Source organism: Parasteatoda tepidariorum, chromosome 8 (genome assembly GCF_982258835.1).
Source record: "Parasteatoda tepidariorum strain Cologne lab strain chromosome 8, Ptep-v5.0, whole genome shotgun sequence".
In the NCBI taxonomy this organism is placed as follows: Eukaryota; Metazoa; Arthropoda; class Arachnida; order Araneae; family Theridiidae; genus Parasteatoda; species Parasteatoda tepidariorum.
Genome location: NC_141762.1, coordinates 38027779 through 38049945, shown reverse-complemented (window position 1 = coordinate 38049945; position 22167 = coordinate 38027779). Strand labels below are relative to the sequence as shown.

At 27.1% G+C, this 22167-nt stretch overlaps 1 protein-coding gene and 1 long non-coding RNA gene across 2 annotated transcripts; one reads left to right on the top strand and one right to left on the bottom strand.

Annotated features, from left to right (window-relative positions):
* The first annotated feature begins 1327 nt into the window (after positions 1 to 1327).
* LOC107454889 (uncharacterized) lies at positions 1328 to 10921 on the top strand. Its single transcript, XM_071180902.2, has 4 exons — positions 1328 to 1415; positions 7769 to 7959; positions 8049 to 8212; positions 8310 to 10921. Exons 1-3 carry the CDS (start codon positions 1362 to 1364, stop codon positions 8209 to 8211), a joined length of 408 nt encoding a protein of 135 aa, XP_071037003.2. The 5' UTR covers positions 1328 to 1361; the 3' UTR covers position 8212; positions 8310 to 10921.
* Positions 10922 to 19393: 8472 nt separating this feature from the next.
* On the bottom strand, positions 19394 to 21011 carry LOC147806095 (uncharacterized). The gene is made up of 2 exons (XR_015428547.1): positions 20896 to 21011; positions 19394 to 19732 (listed from the first exon to the last, which is right to left on the bottom strand). It is a non-coding gene; the product is annotated as an uncharacterized LOC147806095 (long non-coding RNA).
* Between the last annotated feature and the right edge of the window lie 1156 nt (positions 21012 to 22167).

The window sequence follows — 22167 nt, the reverse complement described above, 5'->3', positions numbered from 1 at the left end:
ACGTTGAAAGTTAAAACACAAAAGTTTCAGAATCCTTTAGTAATCTCAGAAAAATCAACTCAACGTTAAACGACAACAAGGTACAACGATATTGTTACTTTCAACCCTAATAAAGTGCAAATTAGATCCATAATGCTAAGAGAAATGTCTTTATAATGTTTTCTTTTTTCATTTTAACATCTTGTAATCAAATTTAAAAGCCAGTTTTTTTTCCTTAGAAATTGGGCAAATTAGGCAAATGGAGATATTTGGCATTTTTGATTTCTTTGAAATTTTTAGCATATGTTTTTCATGTAAAACTGTTAGACTCGCTATTTTTTTTCTTCCTTTTATTTAGAGAAGAAATTTTTTTTTTCTCGAAGTTTAAGAGGTCAAAGTTGCGTATCCTCTGGAATTTTGAAAAAAACACATTGATTTACAAGTGGCAATACTTTTTGTAAAACTAGCGAATCATGACATTGACTGAAATTTTATGTTCTAATACTGTCACACTAACTATTAAGACATTAACACTTTCAGTGAATATTTTGAATCGAAGGTCAAAACTCATTTAAAAAAAAATCGAAAAGATTTTCTAAAGTCTAAGAAAAAGCAATTTTCTTAGACTTTAATTGCCGAAATCTGCTAATACCAAACATGAAGAACAAAGATATAGATTTCTGTGAATACATATCAATGAGTAGTACTAAAAAAAAGCGCTGTGTATATTTGGCGCGTTCTTAAAATTGACCTTAACCTAGCAAGAAACTGAAACTATTCACAAATTTCAAGGTCATTAAGTGCCCTCGCGAGCACCAGAAAAGTATGAAATTTGCAGAAAAAGAAGATTTAAGAGTAAGAGAAACACAATCATGTATATGGGTGATTCTCACGAAGCATGATATTCACTGTCCCTTGCTCCAAGATCTAATACTATAATACTAAAAGAACATTTTTTTAAAAAAAATTAATAAACATCATTGCTGTTAGCATTTTAAAATGACTTTGCACTAGCATTGACTGTTTTCTATACTTAAAAAATTTATTTGAATATCAAAATGTCATTTTCCTGGCATGTCCCAAACAATATTTCCAATAATAACTAGCTTCAAAACTTCCCATACATTTTTCAAAGTCTAATTTTTTTTTAATCTTATCCTATGTAAGCATTTCTAAAATATTCGCAGAGGGTATTGTTTACAAAAACTTCGTTTAAAATGATTTTTTCTGTCAACTGGCTTTTCCTGGCTACTTTTATTTAGTGATTTATAACCAAAATAGATGGCGCCAGGAATCAATATCTTATGTTAAATAGATTGATAAGATACCCTCCTATCTGATATAGATTGATAGATACCCTCCTACCCTCTATTCCTTGTTTCATGATTAAAGAACCAATTTTCTGGCTCAAAATCTATTTCAAAAAATTTTTCAAGGTGAGTAGGTTTTTATGCTGTCATTTTCCTGGCTTCTTGAAATCTTTAATAACAAAAACTACATAGATTTATCTGAGTTATTTTAAGAAATATTGTTGTTTTCTGCAGAATATAAACAGCTTAGGCCAAAATATTAAAATAAAGTAAAGTTATATGCTATAAAATGGCGAATTTGTCATTATCCTGGCTGTCATTTTCCTGGCTTATGAATGCCAGGGCATTGAAGTGTGACCAGAAATTCTAATAATGTAAAGAGGGAAAGCAAATATTAACCTAATACCAAGTTTATGTATGATTGTAATATGCTTGGATGTAATCAAAGTTATTTATTTATTTAATGATTGATTATTATACACAATTCTATTCTGCTCATATCAGCAACAAATTTTTTTTGTTTATTTCTACAGTGGATAAGAAGAATTAATTTAAGCAATTTATGGTCCATCTAACATAAAGGCTTAAGTTGAGTTACTTACTATTAACTTGAAATGACTGTTTTTTAAACTTCTAAGATAATATGTCATTTTCCTGGCATTCAAGATTTGGTGAATTTCTATTTTATTTTTTTTCTCGAGCAAATGTCATTAAACTACACTGCTGTTTATAAGATATTAATAAGTGTAGCTAAGGAAGCATAAAAAATTTTTTAGATTATTTTGAAGACTTTGAATTTGAAGAAATTTTTTGGTCTGAATTGTCATGTTTCGTGAGAATCACCCATATATCATCTGATTAAAAACTTCGTTCACTTTAGAAATAAACAAATGGCAAATAATACAGTCAACATGTTTCAAACGGAATCAAAAATTATATGAAATAAAAACGTAAAATCACCAACAAATGATTACTATTTCTATAATATTGCACTAAAGTTTAAGGCACATGTCTGAGTAATTGAATATTAAAATAGTTAGGGCAAAGCTACAAATTAGTTTAAAAAAATGTGATTTAAGCTCACTATGAATATCTGAAGCTAACACCATCCCACAAGTTATGCTGCAATATTAATCTAAAACTTATTGAAGAGGAGGGAGGAGAAACTGTCACTGTGCTATCTAGACAAGTGACATATTGTTTTGATGAATATTTTTTTTATGATAACAACATTAGGAAGGAATATCTGTCGACTTTGTCGAGCAGAATGTTTTCAATTTTAAATCTAACTAACCTTCATATCGTTCTAATTTTAACGATATTTTCGTACGTTTAAACTAAAATTCTCGATAATATGGTTCAACCTGAGACTTATTAAAGTTGAGAAGTAGAGAACAAACAAATCTTATAATTTTTTTCGTTTTCTGCTGGAATAGTATTTTTGACTTTCTGAATTAAAATAAAACAAATTTGGTTTTAGCTGATTTAAGCGCTTTTCCATTTTGATATATTATTTTAAATGTTATTTACTTATTTTGTCTTTTTCCGAATTTGTATATCAGTTTTATTTTTTGATTAAAGTTGAAAGATTTGCTCTATATTGTGGTTTAAAGTACTGATAATAGGCTGATTTTTTTGAATTGATTTTCTTTGTTGAGAGTTCAGTGTTTGCATAAGGCAGAAAATTGTCTAATATGACATTTTTGTTAAGTCCCAATTACCGATTACTTACTACAATAAGAGTTTACTCAAGAGGTAAAAATTTACCGTTTTCGCTTCTTTACTAAGAAAAAATAATAGTTTATGGCAGTTAATTCATTTCAAAACTCAATTCTCTAATCATCCGTGTACAAAGCTAATATTTACTAATATATTATTTATTTAGTTTTTGCTAATTTTACTCAATAAAGTAAACATTAGGCAACAGAAAGTGAAAGGTTTTCATTTGAAAATAAAAATGTCATGCTCTAGTTAAGACTATCATCTTAACATAGTAGATGATTACATAGTATTGAACATGTAAATAAAAAAAACATGTCCTTGAATTGTAAGAGATGGGCTCGGCGGAGTGGCTTCACGCATGACCGAAACAGGATTTTTTTTTTAATTCCATGTGAGTGAAATCGGTTTTTAGACTTTCATGTTGCTTTATATTTTTAAATTCATAATGATTTAAATAGAAAGCTAATATCTGATGAATCAGAGAATATATCAGTTGAGCTTAAAATCATGGTAAGTGCATTAAAAGTTAATATCCTGTGTGCTAATTTTTTAAGCTTTTAGGTTCTCAATCAATGATTGTTTATTTTTTCTTTCGAATACTACTTTACAACATTACTTAGTTAGACATTTATTTATTTATTTTTGAAAACGACAATTTATAAAACAATGCGTACACTATATTTGAATTGGTTTTAAATTAGAATCATTTCTAAGAAAAGTTTTCTTAAATAATGTATATGTATTATGTAAATTATGTATAATCAATTATATATAATTTCTTTCAAAAAAATCTTTCGTTTTTTAATCATCTTAGCTAACTTCAATTATAACGTAATTTTAAAATTACAAAAAAAATTCGATTAAAAATTTCAATTATATAAAACTTTTATGAAAAATAACAATTTTATTAAAAGATTTGCATTTATGTTGCATTTTCTTTTTAAATTTCATAATGCTTTAATTGAAAGCTAATACCAGATGGATCAGAGAATATATCAGTTGCGCTTTATATCATGGTACGTTCGTGGAACGTAGATATTCTATATGCTAATTTTTTAAGTCTAAGACAATGATCTTAAGACAATGATTTTAAGGTTCTAAGACAATGATCAATTGTTTTTCTTAATACTACTTTACAACATTATTTACTTAAACATTTATTTATTCATTTATAAAACGTAGATAACTACAAAAGAAATATGCGTACGTTTTATTTAATTTGATTTTAAATAAGGATCATTTTTAAGAAAAAATTTCGTAGAATCATAATAATCATCATAATGTTTTTTGAAAAAGAAGTCATTCGTTTTTAAATTATCTTAGCTAACTTCAATAATAATGTGCTTCTAAAACTACAAAAATTTTTGTTTCAAAGCTTCAAGTATATGAAATTTTTATGAGGAATTACAATTTTATTAAAAGTTTTAATATCAGCTCAAAAGCTTTTGGGCAGAAAATTCTAAGGAGATCGCATATATTTATTGTGATATCTCACTATATCCTGACCGTATTTAATGGAATTTTAAACTAATACAAAAATATTCGTAAGTACATATAGAGATACATATACTTTACATGATTTCTTGTTATGCTGATTATTTTTGCGAATTATCTAAAGATTTTTATGCTTTTAAACTTTAAATGGAACATATGCTTAATATGATTGTCCTTATATTGAAATTTATGTGATTTTTAAAGATAAAATTTTGAAATTTTCATTTTCAATTATTTGAAACGTTTAAACAGTGGTAAAAATCAACTCATAATAAAACGGAATATCAAGGAAGCTCTTGATCAATTGAGTATCTTCAAAACTTCCTATACTATAGTATTGAGCGGTATAACAGTATCCACATACTATAGTATTGAGCGGTTAAGTATTTTCGAATGATCCCCTAAGATGCTCTTGGTCAATTGATTACTTTCAAAAAGTCACAATTTAGCATAGTTTTTAGCAATTGAGTATTATCAAAGATGCTCTTAGTCAATTGAGTATTTTCAATTTTTATCTCACTTTTTTTCGAATCTCTTATGCTCTTTTATTTAAGCTTTGTTTTGTTTCGATAGAAATTTTACAGAAGTGCACTTCCTTTATTAGTATATATATTCATGTTATTAGCCTACTTACTAGCATATTTTATAAGCATAATCCCTATTAGCATAATCAATTGATTTGATGAAAGGAGTTTTTTCAAAATGTCACTTACCATGTTTTTTTTCACTAAGCCTTTTCATTGTTTTTAATATTTTTCAAACCTACACTGATATCTTTTAGAATATTTCTTAAAAGCTTGAGAGCTCTTTTCAGATTGCCTAAAATTAAATTGAGGTTTCTCAAACTTATTCCATTCGACGCAAGCAGTTTGCTTTAACGTAACAACTATGGAAACGTTGGCAATCATTTTTGATACTTCTCATAAATATTATGCAAAATTCTATGACCTGAGTCACGGTGACTGGTAGATACAAACTCTGCTTGCACCGACCGCAAGATTGCCGTAAAATATTCTCAGTGGTAGACGGATCCTGGGTTAGAATCTATATGTAGTTGGACTGACCGTGGAAGGTGTATGAGGTTCTCCTCTCCATAAAACGCGAATGAGGGTTGGAGCCATCAAAAAGTATTTCACGAACGCTAGTTTCTCTCAATGCTTAATCCGAGAGTTCCCTTGTCTTCTGGGTTAGGCTCAAACTTACAAGCCTACGGAATTGAAGATTGATTGTTTGAAACTCAATGCCACTCAGTTAATATTTTTAGAAACATTTTATTTTAATAATTTTTCCCGATCCTTTCTGAAAAATATATTACTTTCCTTGTTTTCTATGTACTTGCACCGCATTTAATAAAACTTACAATTTTTTCTTATTTTTCTTAATTTTCATTGTTAATCTCTCTCTTCTTCAATTCTTTTCTGTTCCGTTATTGTGCTATATATATATATATATATATATATATATATATATATATATATATATATATATATATATATATATATATATATATATATATATATGTATATATATATATATATATATATATATATATATATATATATATATATATATATATATATATATATATATATATATATATATATATATATATATATATATATATATATATATATATATATATATATATAAATCAGTTTACTTTTTAATAACCTCATAATTCTTAAACTATTCATTAACTATTTACAATAAAACGATGCCATTAGCAAAGATGTGCTATATGTAATGCATTGGGTTTATGTGAGGATTTTTAAATAAAGAAAAGAAATTATATTAGTTACATTTTTTTACAAAAGATGGCGTTGCATTTGAATTAATGGATTTATAAAAATATATTACAAGTTATTTTAAACATTTAAAGTTCAAAATAATTGTAATATAATTTGAATGTTTCGAATATGGATTAATAATAATTATAGCTATTTAATGTATAAAACATCATTGAAAATTACTGCCATCAGAAGCTGGAAGACACACTACACAACGTTAAATAACATTTCCGAGGAGCTTGAAACATGGTGGCGTATAGCTTTATTTAAATGGATCAATGACGTTACCTAATCTTTATCCACACATGACTTTAAAAGCCTCACAACCCAAAATCACAATGCGGGTTAGTTCTATCAAAAACACCTCCACGAGGGTAAATTTTGTCCAATACTTGATCCAAGAGTTCTTTTGTCTTCTGAATCAGGTTCAAAATTATTTACAAAAGTGCTTGCCTTACTTGCGGGATGAGTTTAGTTCTTAATAGTGCTTCATATCGTTTACCTGTGACGGAATCTGTTTCAAATGCGTCACCATACAGTTCCTCGAAGAAAAAAGGACCAATTGTGAATAATGTGCTTGCTCATATACGGCAATGGTAGCGTAAAGTGAGCCTCATCAGTTCTCAAAACATTTAAGAGGCTAATGTAGATTATAATGCAGCGTAAATCTTTAAAGAATTACACTTTAAACGGGCACTTTTTTAGAAGAATCTTTAAACATGACTATACTCTTCCATAGTGAATTCCAATTCATTGCGTAATAGTACGGGTACTACACCCACCTTATATTGTATCGTCAGTCAGCATCTTGTTCCTCAACCTGTACGATGTCAACAGACATTCTGGGTCTCTTGCAATTTTTGCCATCTTCCAAAGAACTCGTTTTCTCTAATTTTTTTTTTATCATAGCCTTCAATCTGGGCAGAGTCATCAGCTTTTTTCATTTTTTAATACCTCGAAATATACGATAGGAACTCAGAGCTAAACTTACAGTCTCTTCAGTTTCAGTTTTGCGAAACAGTTCTACTAATAAAGCTTCATCAGGCAAAGAAAACATGCCTTAACACAAAAGATAAGGATAAAATTTTACTAAAATTTGCTTTTCGGTATCTTGAATCTTTGAAAATACTCGTGTAGAAGCATTTCTTAAAGCAATACCAAAGTTACAACCTTAGAGCAAAGATTATGCACAATTAGCTCATCTGATTAATTTAAGCAAGGCAAGATTGTATTTCACATGAAACGCATAAAATAGCTATGAAGATAAAACACATTTATTGCGTATAAGAAATTGTTATTTAATTTTATAAATCCCTTAACTCCAATGTAACGCCATATTTTTTTATTATTAGAAACCCTTATCCGTGTTTCTGAGTATTGCTGTCCAAACCGCCTAATTTTATTGCAAATAGCCTAGAAATTAGAAGGCTTTGAAAAGTAAACTGACTTTTGGAGAATAATGCAATGTATTTACAGATGACGTTATTTATGTTTACTTTATTCGTGGGAATATTGTTTCATGCTGCTAAAGGAACTGCAAATTCTAAAATTTTGCAAGATGAAGATTATATAGGAGAAGATGCAAATGACTCTCACCACCACCAAAACGAACCACAATATTATGAAAAGTATCTGCAGTTGAAAGCAAGAAACCTTAATCATTACATGTAATTTTATTTTTATTAAAAATTTAATATTTTAAAACTAATTGCGCGTAATTAAAATATTTATATGCATTAAAATTTATTCATTTTAGATCCAGTGACAATAGTGCACGTGCAGACAGAAAGATGTCACTACCAGACAATGATAAAAATTATAAAAGTTTTGGAAATCAACCACAACGTCTTGATTATCAATATCAGCCCCGAAATGAAAAGAAAAATTGGGACTTGAAGCTGAAAAAACCAATCGCTTAATGTAAACAATAAAAATATACAATATAATATTTCTGTTCATATACAATTTTTCCCTTTATATTTTATTAATTATTTACATTTAAAAGTCTTTATTACAGGTCTCTCAAAGTCAGGGAAATATTCTCGATGAGTATGAACAACATGTTGAAGAACAAAGCCTAATGATGAAACAACTTTCAAAGCAAAAGACAATATTATCAATAATTTTAAAAAACAAAATTAAAATCGAAATTTTTGTTCTTTTTTCTGTATTTTCGAATATTTATTTTATCTATTATTGAAAATAGTATTTCGAATTCACGAAGACTATCAAATTAATTTCGAATTAAGTAAGCCTATTTTTTAACATGCAGACCTTGAATATAATAAATTAAAATTATACTGTTAGGATTTTCATTCAAAATTACAATAAAACAATTGACAGCTGTCTGTTCATCCAATTTACCATAAAGTTTATGGTAAAGAACATTTTTATGATTTTACGGTTTTAAAACCGTTTACCGTATGGTAAAAAAACCACGAACAACAATACAGTTCTTTTTCCCAATTTTCAACAATCTTGGTTTTAAACTTGTAAAAAAGAAATTTAATTAGACATTGAAGTTAGGTTGTTGCTGAGTTGCGTTTTATCAAATTAATCATGGGATTTAATTAGTTTATATGTGTTTTTTTCACCTATCGCAAGAGATAGGAAACATTAGACTATTTTTTGTTAAGCTGCTGTATGTAGCTGCCATCTATGCGTAAATGCGAGTATCATATTCTAATTATCGAGGGTTACTAATCAGTGATTGTAGAGCACTGGAAACTTTTCATGTGCTGAAAATAAAGAAGGAAATATTGTGGTGTCAACGCTTGGACTCACACTTCCTTTCATTTGGGCTCGCCCTATGAGGTGCATTTACCAGGATGATGATCATTTTTGCTGCTCACAGAACCAAACGAAGATAGTCTTTTCTCTCCATTGCGAGTTCACGGTTTCCTTTCAAAAAAAAATTATTAACTTTTATTAGTAGATTCCATCAAATGAGATAGTCATGAGATAGATAGATTTGCCTTCTCGGCTATAATATGTACTTATCTACAAAGATCTAGGTGGTTTCATTTGGTGGACCTGGTTTTTGCTATAAAATTCTGGTTGTTCAACCAAATTAGGTGAAAGCATTTAATAAACGGTTTTTCTCACACTTAACAGTTTGAATACTATTTTATTTGGGGTTATTTGACTGTTTTGTTTGAATAAATAACAATTAAATAAATTGCTATTTAATCCTTTTTTGAGATAGATTTTTAACAGTGTAGTCATAAACGTGCTTATGCCTGAATTTCAAAATGTATAACAATTTCTTAAAAAAATATTAAAACATAAGTAATTAAAAAATTTATAATGCTCTTACAGTAATTATTGGTTCATAATACTGTAGCTATTTTTTAATAATGAAGTTTTGAAATGTCAGAATTTCATTTAAAAGAGAACACTTTTTTTAAAAAGAAAATAATAATTTCTTAATAATTTGGGAAAATATATCATTATTATAATAAATTTTATTTCGCTTGTTAAAATGAAAGCTGTATGCAGCAAAACAATGCAAAGCATTTTCTATTGGTAGATATATAAATGACATCGAACTTATAGCAGAGATTATGAACACTAAAAATTTATATAAGAAATCATCTTTAAGAAATTTTAAGGAAACAAAAAACTTAATTTCATATATTTTGTTAAAATACACATCAGTGATTATTTTCTAGGACTATAAAATTAGATTCTCAGAAGCAAGAATTATAGAAAACATTTACTTCAATCTTTGAAACTCTAAATAGCGTAAGCAAAAAAAAGTTTTTTTTTACTCTCCTAAATTTGATAACTTCTAAATTTTTCATCCATGGCGATCATATATTTAACAACTTGTATCTCTCTTATGTAGTGATAGTTCCTTGAATTTTCATTCAAAATGTACAAATATTTAACAGATTATATGTTACTACCGTTGATTTTATTTCTTATATTTCTGCTTTAATGACTCAGTACTTTAGTATCCACCATTTTCAGAAAAACCAGGAAGATATTTACGAAAATGCATATGCACAAAAAATTGTTCTGTCATTTAAAATTTGAACCGCCTTTAAGGCATCTATTTAATTCCACAGCTGTGGTAGCTATTACTTATGTAAATCAAAATCAACTCCGGTGAGATAAGATAAATGTTTATACGATTCCGAAGGTGCTAATTAGCAACTACGAGCTGACGACAAATCTAGTAAGTAATGGCTATGAAAACTTTAAGTATTAAATATATACATATTTACAACAAATAGTTTACACTTTAGTAAGCTGCAATTAACAATCTATTGCTACCACGTCTGGCTATCTAGAGAATTGATGTTAAACTAACTAATTAAAGCGTTTCTAACCAGAGGGCGCTATTGTAATAATAGAATCTAAGGAAAATTCAAGTAAGACCGAACAGTTGTTAAAATTTTAATGAAATATAATGATAATTTAAAAATATAACATGACATCAGATTTGATATCTCTTTTAAGTTTTCATCTACAATGATCTAAGTTTTAACAGGTTCTGGGTATTTGTAATTTTACTATTGTACTATTGTAATTTTCATATTATTGTAAATTATTGTATGTTATGTATAGAAAATTGTATGGAGCTATGTATTGTATAGAAAATAAAGAGGATGAAATGATGAGGAATTATTGTATACAGTATTATTCGAAAGGTGTTTTTGACAATCGATCATTGGAGCATGCAGTTTTTAAATTTTTTTTTATAATCTATTTAAAATACAGATCATAGTTTGCAAAATAATGTAGCAATAAATACCGCAATTAGGATATTTGAAGTAATTACAACGTTGCTTTCGTGACATGATAAGTTTAGGTTGATTTTAGTCAGCACTCTTTATGGTAATTCTGAAAATGCCTTAAACATTAATATGAAAAAAAGCCCCAGTTTTTCTAAAATAAATAACGTTTTTTGTTCAATATTTAAAAGGTTATTTATATAAGTTCAAGCAATTTGAAAAACATTGATATCCATTGATTCATTCAATCAATTTATTTATCTTAATAATTTCGATCTGGGAGGAAAAATCTCGCTAAATTGGCGTATAAACAAATGGTCATTTTTTTGTTCTAAAGCCCAAATGATTCTTTTCGGGTTGATGGTACATTTAGTTTGAAATTATAGCTCACTTCTTTAAGGTAGGGCACTTAAACTGTAAACTAAATATGCCTATGCCGTAACTTTTGAATAATATTTTGAGTATTTTTAAAATCAAACGGGAATCAGTAAAAAAGAAGCCTAGTTCAAAACTTTTTAGTTATTTCATTAAAAGATATAATCTTTTCATCAGCTCACACCATTATATCCGTAAAAAAGAATGCTTTCTAATATTGCATCAGTATAGCCAAAGCAAAATATATCAATGCAATAGTGTGAGAAGCACTAAAAACACTTTACAAAAAAATTTACAACAAATGAAGTAGAACACAATAAGTAAAAATAACAGGTAAAAACAGAAAATGAAATATAAAGAAAAAACAGTATAAAACATGAAAGGAAATCTATCAAGCGAGTAGCGAATTCAAATGAACTTACATGAACGGGAAATTTTTCAAGAATGACTTAAAATATTTTCGTAACATGGTTGCCAGATTGCAAAAAATGAAAACAAAAGCGTAAATTGAGCTAAAAGCGTAACTAGGGGAGTTTTGTATTAAAGTGCGTTCTTGCTGCATCACTGAAGTGCGTTTGATTTGTTAGTTACCAAGGATGGGCCCGAAAATGGATGTGCGCAAAGTAATATTATACTGGATAATTTAAAGAAGCTGACAATAAATAATTTTAAAAAATAAATATTTACTTAAATATGTTAAATAGAAAAGAGAAAGAAATATGAAACATGATTTCGGGCAAATCCGTGGCTAAAATTATGTGGAAAACAGGCAATTCAACCTATTTTTAAAACCATCTCCAAAAAGGGATTCTATCTAAAATATTTTAAATACAGTATAAAGTTTGCAAAATATAGCAACATTAAAATACATTAGTTAGCACATTTGTAGTAATTACAATGTTGCATTTGTCCCATATTAAGTTTAGCTTATTGTTTTCTAGAGCTCTCTATGCTAATTCTGAAAATGGAATAAAGCGTTAATGTAAATAAAAAATTCAAAAGAAATGATTTCTTAAAACTGGTTAAAATTAAATTATTCAAACAGCCGTTTTTAGAACCATTTCTAAAGAGGGACTCTAAGAATCATTTATCTTATTAATGCTTCACAATTATTATTTTAACTAATTAAAGAGTATAATGTGGTTTATATTTTATAAATAAAGAAAACACTTCGAATTATCAGAAAATTATTTTTATGCTCTTAAAGCGTTTAAAAATGCAAAGAGTCTTAAAATTTTTTAGAAAAATATTTGTTTACGTTATTACATGTTTAACATGATGAAAAAAATGAACAATTCATAAAAAGAGTAATTTAAAATTAGATAATAAATTTTTAAAATTAATAGATTTTTAAAAAAGTAATTTTAAATTATTTGTTAAGCAATGCTCTCTTATCAATAAAATTATAAAAATGTTAATATATTTGCCTTTTTAACACATATGTTAAATTATACGAAATACAATCAACTCAACTGTATTATTTTAATCAACTTGTAAAAATTACTCATAGAACAAAAATAAAGTTTAGAATTTTTTTTCGTTTATAAACCTTGTCTAAAACTAGTAATATGAAAGCCATTAAAAAATAAAGAAAGAAGATGTGACAAATATTTTTTTATAAAAGACGGCAATCAAACTAAAGAGAAAAATAACAGTTGCAGCTGTTACTAATAGCCATTTTGAAAATAATTGCAAGGAAATAAGTGTAAAAACTTCTTCAAACGACATTAACTACCTTAAAATAAGACTTCAGAATTAACTATCTTAAAATAAGGTACATATATTGTTCAATAGATTGTTAGATACATTGTTAAAGAAAAATGCTTTATTTTAGTCAATAGCCAACAAGTCTGTCTCAGGTGTTAATTTAATTTTGTCTTGAAAAATAAATACTGGACAAGAAGGATAAATTAAATCGAATCTGTGACGACAATTTGAAAAATAAATTAAATCGAATCTAATAAACTATAAATTATGAATTATATAATTAAACTTTGTTATAGGCAATTTATAAATTTAAAATACTGTTTATTTCAGTTTGAAACAGGAATTATATTTTACTTTACGATAAAACAAAATTGCATTAAAAGAGAATTACAACAAGTTACATCAAATATTCTATTTTTTTAAATATAAAAGGTATTAAAATATTAATTAATATAAACTAATAATACTATTCATTATTAGCATTACTACATAAGGTATTAGTTAACCGAGGTACAGTGGACAAATTACAAAACGAACCACCATGAATAACTTTTGAGCTAATGATCAGATCTTCACTTTCTAGGACTCAATCTTAAAAGTTCGAAGGGATGACCTCAAACATGTTGTGATGTGTGGTGCTTAGGGGGGAATAAAACTATAACGGATAGCTAACTTATTATTTTATTGTAAACAACATGTTTTTAGTTAGCACTGACTCAACACATACACAAACATAACATATAAAACATATATGAAAAAAATAAATAATAATAAGGAGCTCTGCATGGCAGGCTTTCTACCGTTCATTCACACTCTCTAACTCTCTCTCTCTCTCTGCCTCTGAGTTTCTACTAGTTTCTCGTTAGGGGGCGTTACTAGTTCTAGTTTCTCCACAATGCTGATTAAAAAGTCGTATTTTCTAAATTCTATTTCTCTGGAATTATTCGACAGATTTCGCTCAAATTTTGTCTCTTGCTATTTAAAACTGCATTCTTTAAAATGATGCAAAAATTGTATACTTTATAATTCAAAATTTTTTCAACTATTATTAAACAAAGTAATAAAAAATAATAAATATTTACTGAAAGTTATATTTTGCATGAATAAATGAATTTTATAATTGCGCGCAAAAAATTTTTCAATTCGCTTAAAAAGTTCACGAAATATGCTGAAATACGCTGAAAGTAAAATAAACATTAAGGGGCTCAAATTTTAGACCATTCTCCTGACCAAACTATTAGGACCATATTTCTTTCCAATTTGAAAAAAAAAATCACCTAATTTGAAAAAAACAAAACTTAAAGATTACTGCTATAGTAATTTCTTAGTAAAGTTCTAGTATCTCAGTAATGTTACCAATTTTAAGCTATGCTTTTTTTTTCTAACCATACCGTACTTTTGGCATACTTTTTTCTCGGTGTATATTCAGTGTTCTTCCATAAACATACTTACCTTTAAAAAAGTATTTAACAATTAGAAGTAAACACTCATTTAAATAATTTAATCAATTATTACAACAAACAAAGTATACGCATTTTTAATTGTCAAAAATATTTTGTACTTCTGTTAGCTAATATATACAAATATTTATTATTGAAATATAAATTTTATAAAAACATAAGTGTGTTTAATATATTTCTTTAAAGTCATTAAATTAAAATATATATTTTTCTTTCAAAATTCGACCATAAGTTTTGATTTACATATTGTTTATAAATAAAAAAGCATTTCAAAATATAAAAAACTTTAATGTTGAAATGAAATTTTAATTATCTTTCAACGCTCATCTTCCATGTTTCGTATCTTATAAAGTTTTATTAAGCACCAATATTAATCTCTCAAAACAGTAAATAAATTTACCATTTTGTGTTATATTTGTTGCTCCTTAAGACTAAAAGTAGAATGAATGTTTTATAAAACTATTTATTATTATTTATTTTTTTTGTTTGTTTTTTATTTATCAAGTATTTGCGGATTACAAGATCTGTAAACGAGTGCTTGGACGTTCTTGCTTCACTTATTTCTTATCATGCTAACAAGAAAAGAATATTTGAAGGACAACGATTTTTTTCTACCATTTGTAGTCAATATTATGAACATATTTATGAAATCAGCTATAATTGCCTCATCTCTAGTTCGTTTATTCGTTTTTTTTAAAAAATATAATGATTTCTAGACAAATTCATAAAGAAAAATGAACCGTGTGAAAAAAGAAATCAGATGTGTAATAACTTAATTGAAAAATTTCGAATATATTGCTTAAATGTATGAGTAATGTTAACTTTTGATAAAATCCATTATAAATTTCAAATAAAATTAAAAAAACACATGAATCATTTTAATACCGTATATAAAAAAACACATGAATATTTTGGATTTACCAGAACTGTAAGTTTTTTTAAAAAAATTAAATGTCACTACCGTACAGTACGGTAATTTTATTAGATTTTTCCCCGTATAGCTGTCCAGATAGCTCTAAACTTCACCGGGGACTCACAAATGAAGTATGCTATTAATGACATTTTAATTTACTTGTACGGCACTATATAGACATTGAAATTATCATTTTTAACAATTGAAAATTTTGATATAATAAGTATTTTAGGGTGGACAATGAATTAGACATTATAGATAGTTTTCCAATCAGATCCCTAAAATAAACCACATGAATAGAATAGATACATTGATACAATGTAAATTTCATAAAATTTCCGCAATATAAGTACCTTGTAATTTCTGTAAAACCAAATAATTGAGTCTAAATAGCCCAAAGCAAATTTTTCGGACCCAAAATTTAAAAACAAAATAGTGTTTTTTGCTATGGATTTCAGAACATAAATAAATTCATTATTAATTCTTTAAAAACTTGCATTTAAGGGAAATAATATTTCGAAAATATGTCCCTAATATTTCCTATTTTGATCTCAAAAACATCTTTAAAAAACGTTAGAAATGGACCAAATTACGTTTACAATTATAGCGCAAAACACATAACTGAAACTAATTTTATGGTCGAGTACTTGAGTAACAAGAAGCAAAATTTAATTCTGTCGATTTTCCATGCATTTTTATTGACCGTAAAGTGAAAAATTTTTTAAAGAAAAACAAATATTAAAACTCGATTTAGTTACTTTTGTCAGAAGCAATTTTTATAACATAAATTGCTTCAAATAGTATACAGTTATTTTATAAGCGTCGTTGAACAGAAGACCCAATTTTTGGGTTTATGGCTACCAATATTCAACTCCTTAGCCTTTTTAATTTTGAAACCAATCCAGAAGACAAGGAAACTCCTGGATCAAGTATTGGGACAAACCTGCCATCGTGGAGGACTTTTTGACGGAACTTACCCTCATATGCGTTACATGGAGAGGAAAACCGCGAAAACGTCCCACGTTATCCTGACGGCAGGGGGACTCTAACCCATGATCCGTCTAACACTGAGGATATTTTATGTCAGCACTGTGGTCGGTGCGAGCAGGGTGCGGGATTTGTATCGACCCGTCATTGCTGGGATTCGAACCCGGTTCATCTCAGTATACAGATGTTGTTAGTTTAAATGACTTTTTTTTTAAAGATTTATAAGCAGCCACATATTATGAAATACATAAAAATAAATAGAACGAATTGGATGGTCCACGTGATTCGAATGAGTGATGACAATATAATAAAAAAGATATTGCTTTTAAGACACACTAGTACAAGAGAGCTGGGATGACCTTGTTTGTGGTGGGCTGATTCGGTGGATAATCTGTGGAAATCAAAGATAAATCAGAAGTCGTTAAGGAGAAATCTTCAGAGAAAGGCATTGGCCTGTGTTAGGGTGTCTGGTCAACTATGATTATAATTTAAATTTTAATTCATTATCTTTCAAAAATTCTTTAAAAATTTTGATTTTTGACTTTTAGAACTGAAAGTATAGTTTTTTTTATGCTGACAGACAGAACCAAAACTGCAAGCTAACTCCCGAAAGCGAAACTAAAATGTTTATTGTTTTGCTTTGAGTATTTTTACCCTAATGTATTTGAATAAACTATATTATGAAGACAAGTAAAAATCATTTTAAAAAAATAATTTTAAAATTATTATTTTTTGTTGTTGTCAGAATCTTCTTACGTTTGGGAATTCCCTTGCATTTTAAATGTATTTTGTGAAGAACATTTATTTTGAACATTTATTTGACTCATAGAAGTACATTTATTTAGCACTTATTTCCATATGATAACATACATTACAAAAAAGTTTATCACAGAATTCCTTGAAATTTCATATTTTGTACAATATTAGTAATGTTTTAAGCTAAAAACTAAGATTCAAGTTTAAACTTATTATTTTTATCAAACTTTGAATAAGAATATTTAGGATGATTTTTCTTTAAAAATTCAGTATTAAACAATGTATTTAGTTCTTTTTTGTTGTTTTTTTTCGAACATTTTTGAGAGTTTGAGATTATTATTGATCTGGAAAGAAATTATTTTTAAATTTATGCATTACAATTTGTTATAGAGCTGCTAGTTTGATTGGAAAAATGTGTAATCTCAAATTTGCCCAAATTTTGGAAAATATTTATAAATTGTAGACTTATTTATTTTTGCTCCTGCTTATCAAACAATAAACATTAAATTTTTTAAGAAAAAAAAAGGATTTTTCAAATCTTGTCAGATACTTTAATTATAGATTTTCTAATTAAAGATCTTAGCCATAGAAAATAACGCATGAAACTCGTTCTTCTCTACATTAAAACTGCTTAATTAAGCATACCCTTAAACTTTCACTTTAAAAACGTGAAAGATATGTTCATAATCCGGATACTAAATGATCTTCCATCATACAACATAGTTGGAGTTCTAATCATCGTTTTGCATTTTCTTCTGGTTAAATAATTTAACACTCTCTTCATCTACCAAGTTTAATTTTTGCGAATCACTCCATATTTTGAAAAATGCTGATTATTTAACCAGAATTCCCGTTAAACAGTATTCCACCCTTTCTCATTGTTTGGAAATATGTACTAACTTATAATTTTGCCCCCTGGGGTTCCCGACAACACCTTTACACTTATTTCTTATCATCCTTCTTTTTATTATATTTTTAGAGCTTGTTTCACTGTCTTAATACGTTAAACTACTTTGCACTTGTTTATCTTTAATATTTTTTTAATATCATTAGATGTTTAGACACAGGGGAAGGCTCTTGCTTTAAAACCGAAACTATAGTATGTCCATTTCTGTACTTTGTTTGTGCTTTCTTCAAATTGTTTTTCAATTTAGTCTTAGCACTCATCCTTTTGGATAAAACTATTTAGCATGCAAATATTACGAACGTATTATTTAAGTTCGAAAAATAATATTGCATTCAAAAAAGTGATTTCAGCATGAAATATGGTGCCAGTTTCTACTCGTTAGTTAATAACCACATCATTGGCCTTAAAAAAATTACATCATTTAGATATATTTGCTAAAATAAATGACCTCATTCTTTGCAAACAATTGTTATTATATATTTTTTACAAGAAAAATTGTCTGCTATACATTTTAAAAAATAATAACTTTTTATTTAAAAACTGTCATTGATTTTGAATAAACACTTTTTGTACTGATACTCTAATTATCGGTGCATTATTTACTTAAAAATAGTTACTTCAATTTAATTTTTTGAAATTCAATTTTTTTCTGTGTTGATTGCATATTTTTAAATATTTTTAATATAAAAAAGATTTTGTACTTTTTAGTTCGTTTTAAGAAAATATGTTGATTTATTAAAAAAAAGTTCACTTTGCCTCCAATGAATTTTATTTTCTACGACTAATTACCAATTATTTAATCATTTGATATTTCTTAAATATAGTTATATATATAAAAATACGCTTTTTAAAAGTTTCAATACATATTTTTGACTTTTTTAAAAACATTTTTAACATATACATGTTTAACAGTTTCATAAAAAGATATAAAACATAAATGACCAAGAATACTTTGGTAATTTTAATGCAACACTAGACCAGCTTCAAGCTTAATCATGGGATATCTTAAAGTATTGTAATGGAATGAATAATTTAGCTTTGAATATATTTAATTTTGTGGTAAATTAATAAACCTTAGAAATATGCAAGTGAAAAATAGCAAAATATATTTTTAATCATCTGTACCAAAATATTTATATTGTACTTAAATTATTTTTAATTGATTTATTAATGGCATTGTTCTCTTACAAACTTTACAAATATATTATAATATGTTTGGTGAAAATGTAGAAATAGATAAGTCTGAAGAAATATGCGAAAATATTTTTATTTAAATATTCTGTGAAATCTACTATTGAAAAGAAACAGGATTGTAAGTAAAATTTACGAAAGGTTTCAAAAAGACTTTTTTCAGTGATGATGTCCATGATGATGCCCGTGATGATGGTGATGCCCATGATGATGATGATGACCGTGATGATGATCATGGTGATGATCATGATGGTGATCATGATGATGCCCGTGATGGTGGTGATGTCCGTGATGATGACCATGATGATGACCATGATGGTGGTGAGGATCTGCCACTGGATTACCCCATGCAGCAGCCAATAATAAAACCATGCAAACAGCAGAAAACAGGAAAGCGCTGGTTTTCTAAAATATAAATTATTTATTTAATGGGGTATATCAGCAACTTGAGAAAATATATATAAACACTTTTTTTCTAAAACAATATGATATTAAAATACAATTATAATATTAAAATATAATATATAAATATAATTTTTTCTGTTCATCTAGGTTCGAAACCATAAACATGATTTAATTGAAATAGAATGCTTATATTGAAATTCTGAATATGTTAACACCTTTAACAAAGGTTTCAAAATATTATATTTCAATACATAATCCTTCAAAACTCTAAAAAAGATTGTCCTTTTTTATGAAATTTAGAAATTAATAACTCTATGATGATAATTTTTGTATAGTAAAAAAAAAGACTGTTAAACGAGGAATAATACAATGTTATTATGTAAATTGAATTCCGATGACATTTTGTAATTAGTAAAAATAATAATTTATTTTAAACGAACAAAACATATTTTGTTTTTAGAATCAATTTTTGATATAACCTTTACAGTTTTGTACAGTGTTAAAGTTTTATGTTATCGACAAAGAAGGAACCTTTTGTAGAGTGGAAATAGTAAAGAAGATATGAATGTTAAACCGGAAATAGTAAAGAAGACGTGAAGAAAGTATGACGAAAGTTTCGTGAATTTTGAGGATTTTTTTTTACAGTCCACTAAAACCAGGAATTCGCTTCTCATTAGTTGGCAGATTCGAACTTTTGTATCATGATTTTGCGTTTTTCACATTTTTAAATGCAGTTAAGAAAGTTTTTATATAATTAGCTAGGTAGAATAGATTAAATGTAAATTTAATTTTATGTGTTATTTAAGAAAACTAACCTTAGTTCAGAAAGTCTGTTTTGTCATAAATTTTAAAACTTGTTAAAAAACAAATAAATTTATAAAAATTAAGGCAGTATAAGTTTTTATTTCATTAAAAATATATTCTTCATTTCAATTATACTTATTAAATAGTTTTAACTCAGAATCTGCCCGTTTCGTAATTATTGTTACAATTCGTTATTATATTATATTATTATATTCGTTATTGTTACAATACAATTTCGTTAAAAGAAATTTCATGTTCATTAATTAAGTTAAAACTATAAAATTGCATAAATATGTGAAACGCATAAAAATAAATCTCGCAGAAATTATTTACTTTTTTAAAAAAAGTAACCAACTTACCATTTTGTGCTGTATTTGTTGCTTCTAGTAACAGAAGATTGAATGACTGATGTGTTTTATTGTTTGGGATAATTTTCAGTCGCTTATATATCATTTCGGAATTACAAGATCGATCAGCAAGTGCTTGGACATTTATGCTTCACTTATTCTTTATATTGATAACAAAAACAAAAGTTGAAGGACATTTCTTCCCATCTGTTGTTAAGAATCCATCGATATTTGTCTTATTTCCTCATCTTTATCTTTTTTTTTAACGTTTAATTGCTTTTAATAGTAACATGCATAAAAACTAGATAAAAAGAAAACAAGCAAAAGTGAATTTCGATAAAAGTGTTTAATTCTTTTTTCTCTTATCTAATTGAAAAGTCGTCTAATACTGAGTTAAATAAATTTGCTTTTATTTTTGCTCTATAGCTTAAAAACTGATTTTTATTTTGTATCTAATGGGAATTGTTTCAGTTACTTCTTCAATAGCCACAACAAGAACAAAATAACATTTGTAATTTAATTCGTAGACTGAAATCAGAGAGCAATGTTTTTTTTAACTGTAGTCAAGTAAGGGGAAATTAATCACAGTGTTTGATCAGAGTTTTAACTTCAGTTACCATTTTTATTCACAAATTCCTTTTTTTTAACGAATTTAGAGAATTTAATGCAAAAAAATAATCAGAAATGTACACTGCGCAAAAAAACAAAAAAAAAAACAACCAGAATAACTTTTGATATAACGATCAGATTTTCACGTACTAGGACTCAATCTTTATGGATGAAGAGTTTCGCCTTAAATATGGTAATTAATTAGTGCAATAGTGGTAATTAATTATTACGAAATCAGACACTAAGCGACCTTTCTCTGAATAAACAAACTTTTTTTCAACAGATTATGACTTCTGTCCCCCCCCCCCCAAAAAAAAAGGGGTAACAGCAATCTCAGAAACTATTACGAACTATTGGGATTATATACCCATGATTGTGTCTACCCTAAATATTTTGGGAATCAGAAATCATAGTCCGTAGAAAAGAAGGTATGCCTATTCAGAGAAACTACGTTGTTGTGTCTGGTTTCATAACTTTAAATATTATCTGCACTAATTAATTAGCATATTTGTGGTCACTTCCTCGCGTTATTAAAATTGAGCCCTAGTATGTGAAAATCAGATCATTTCAATTAAAAGTTATACAGATGTAATGGTTATAATTAGCGAGGATTATTTCTCCAAAAGTATAGACAAACATGCTGATTAGTAGTTTATTTTAAAAATAAAATGAAAT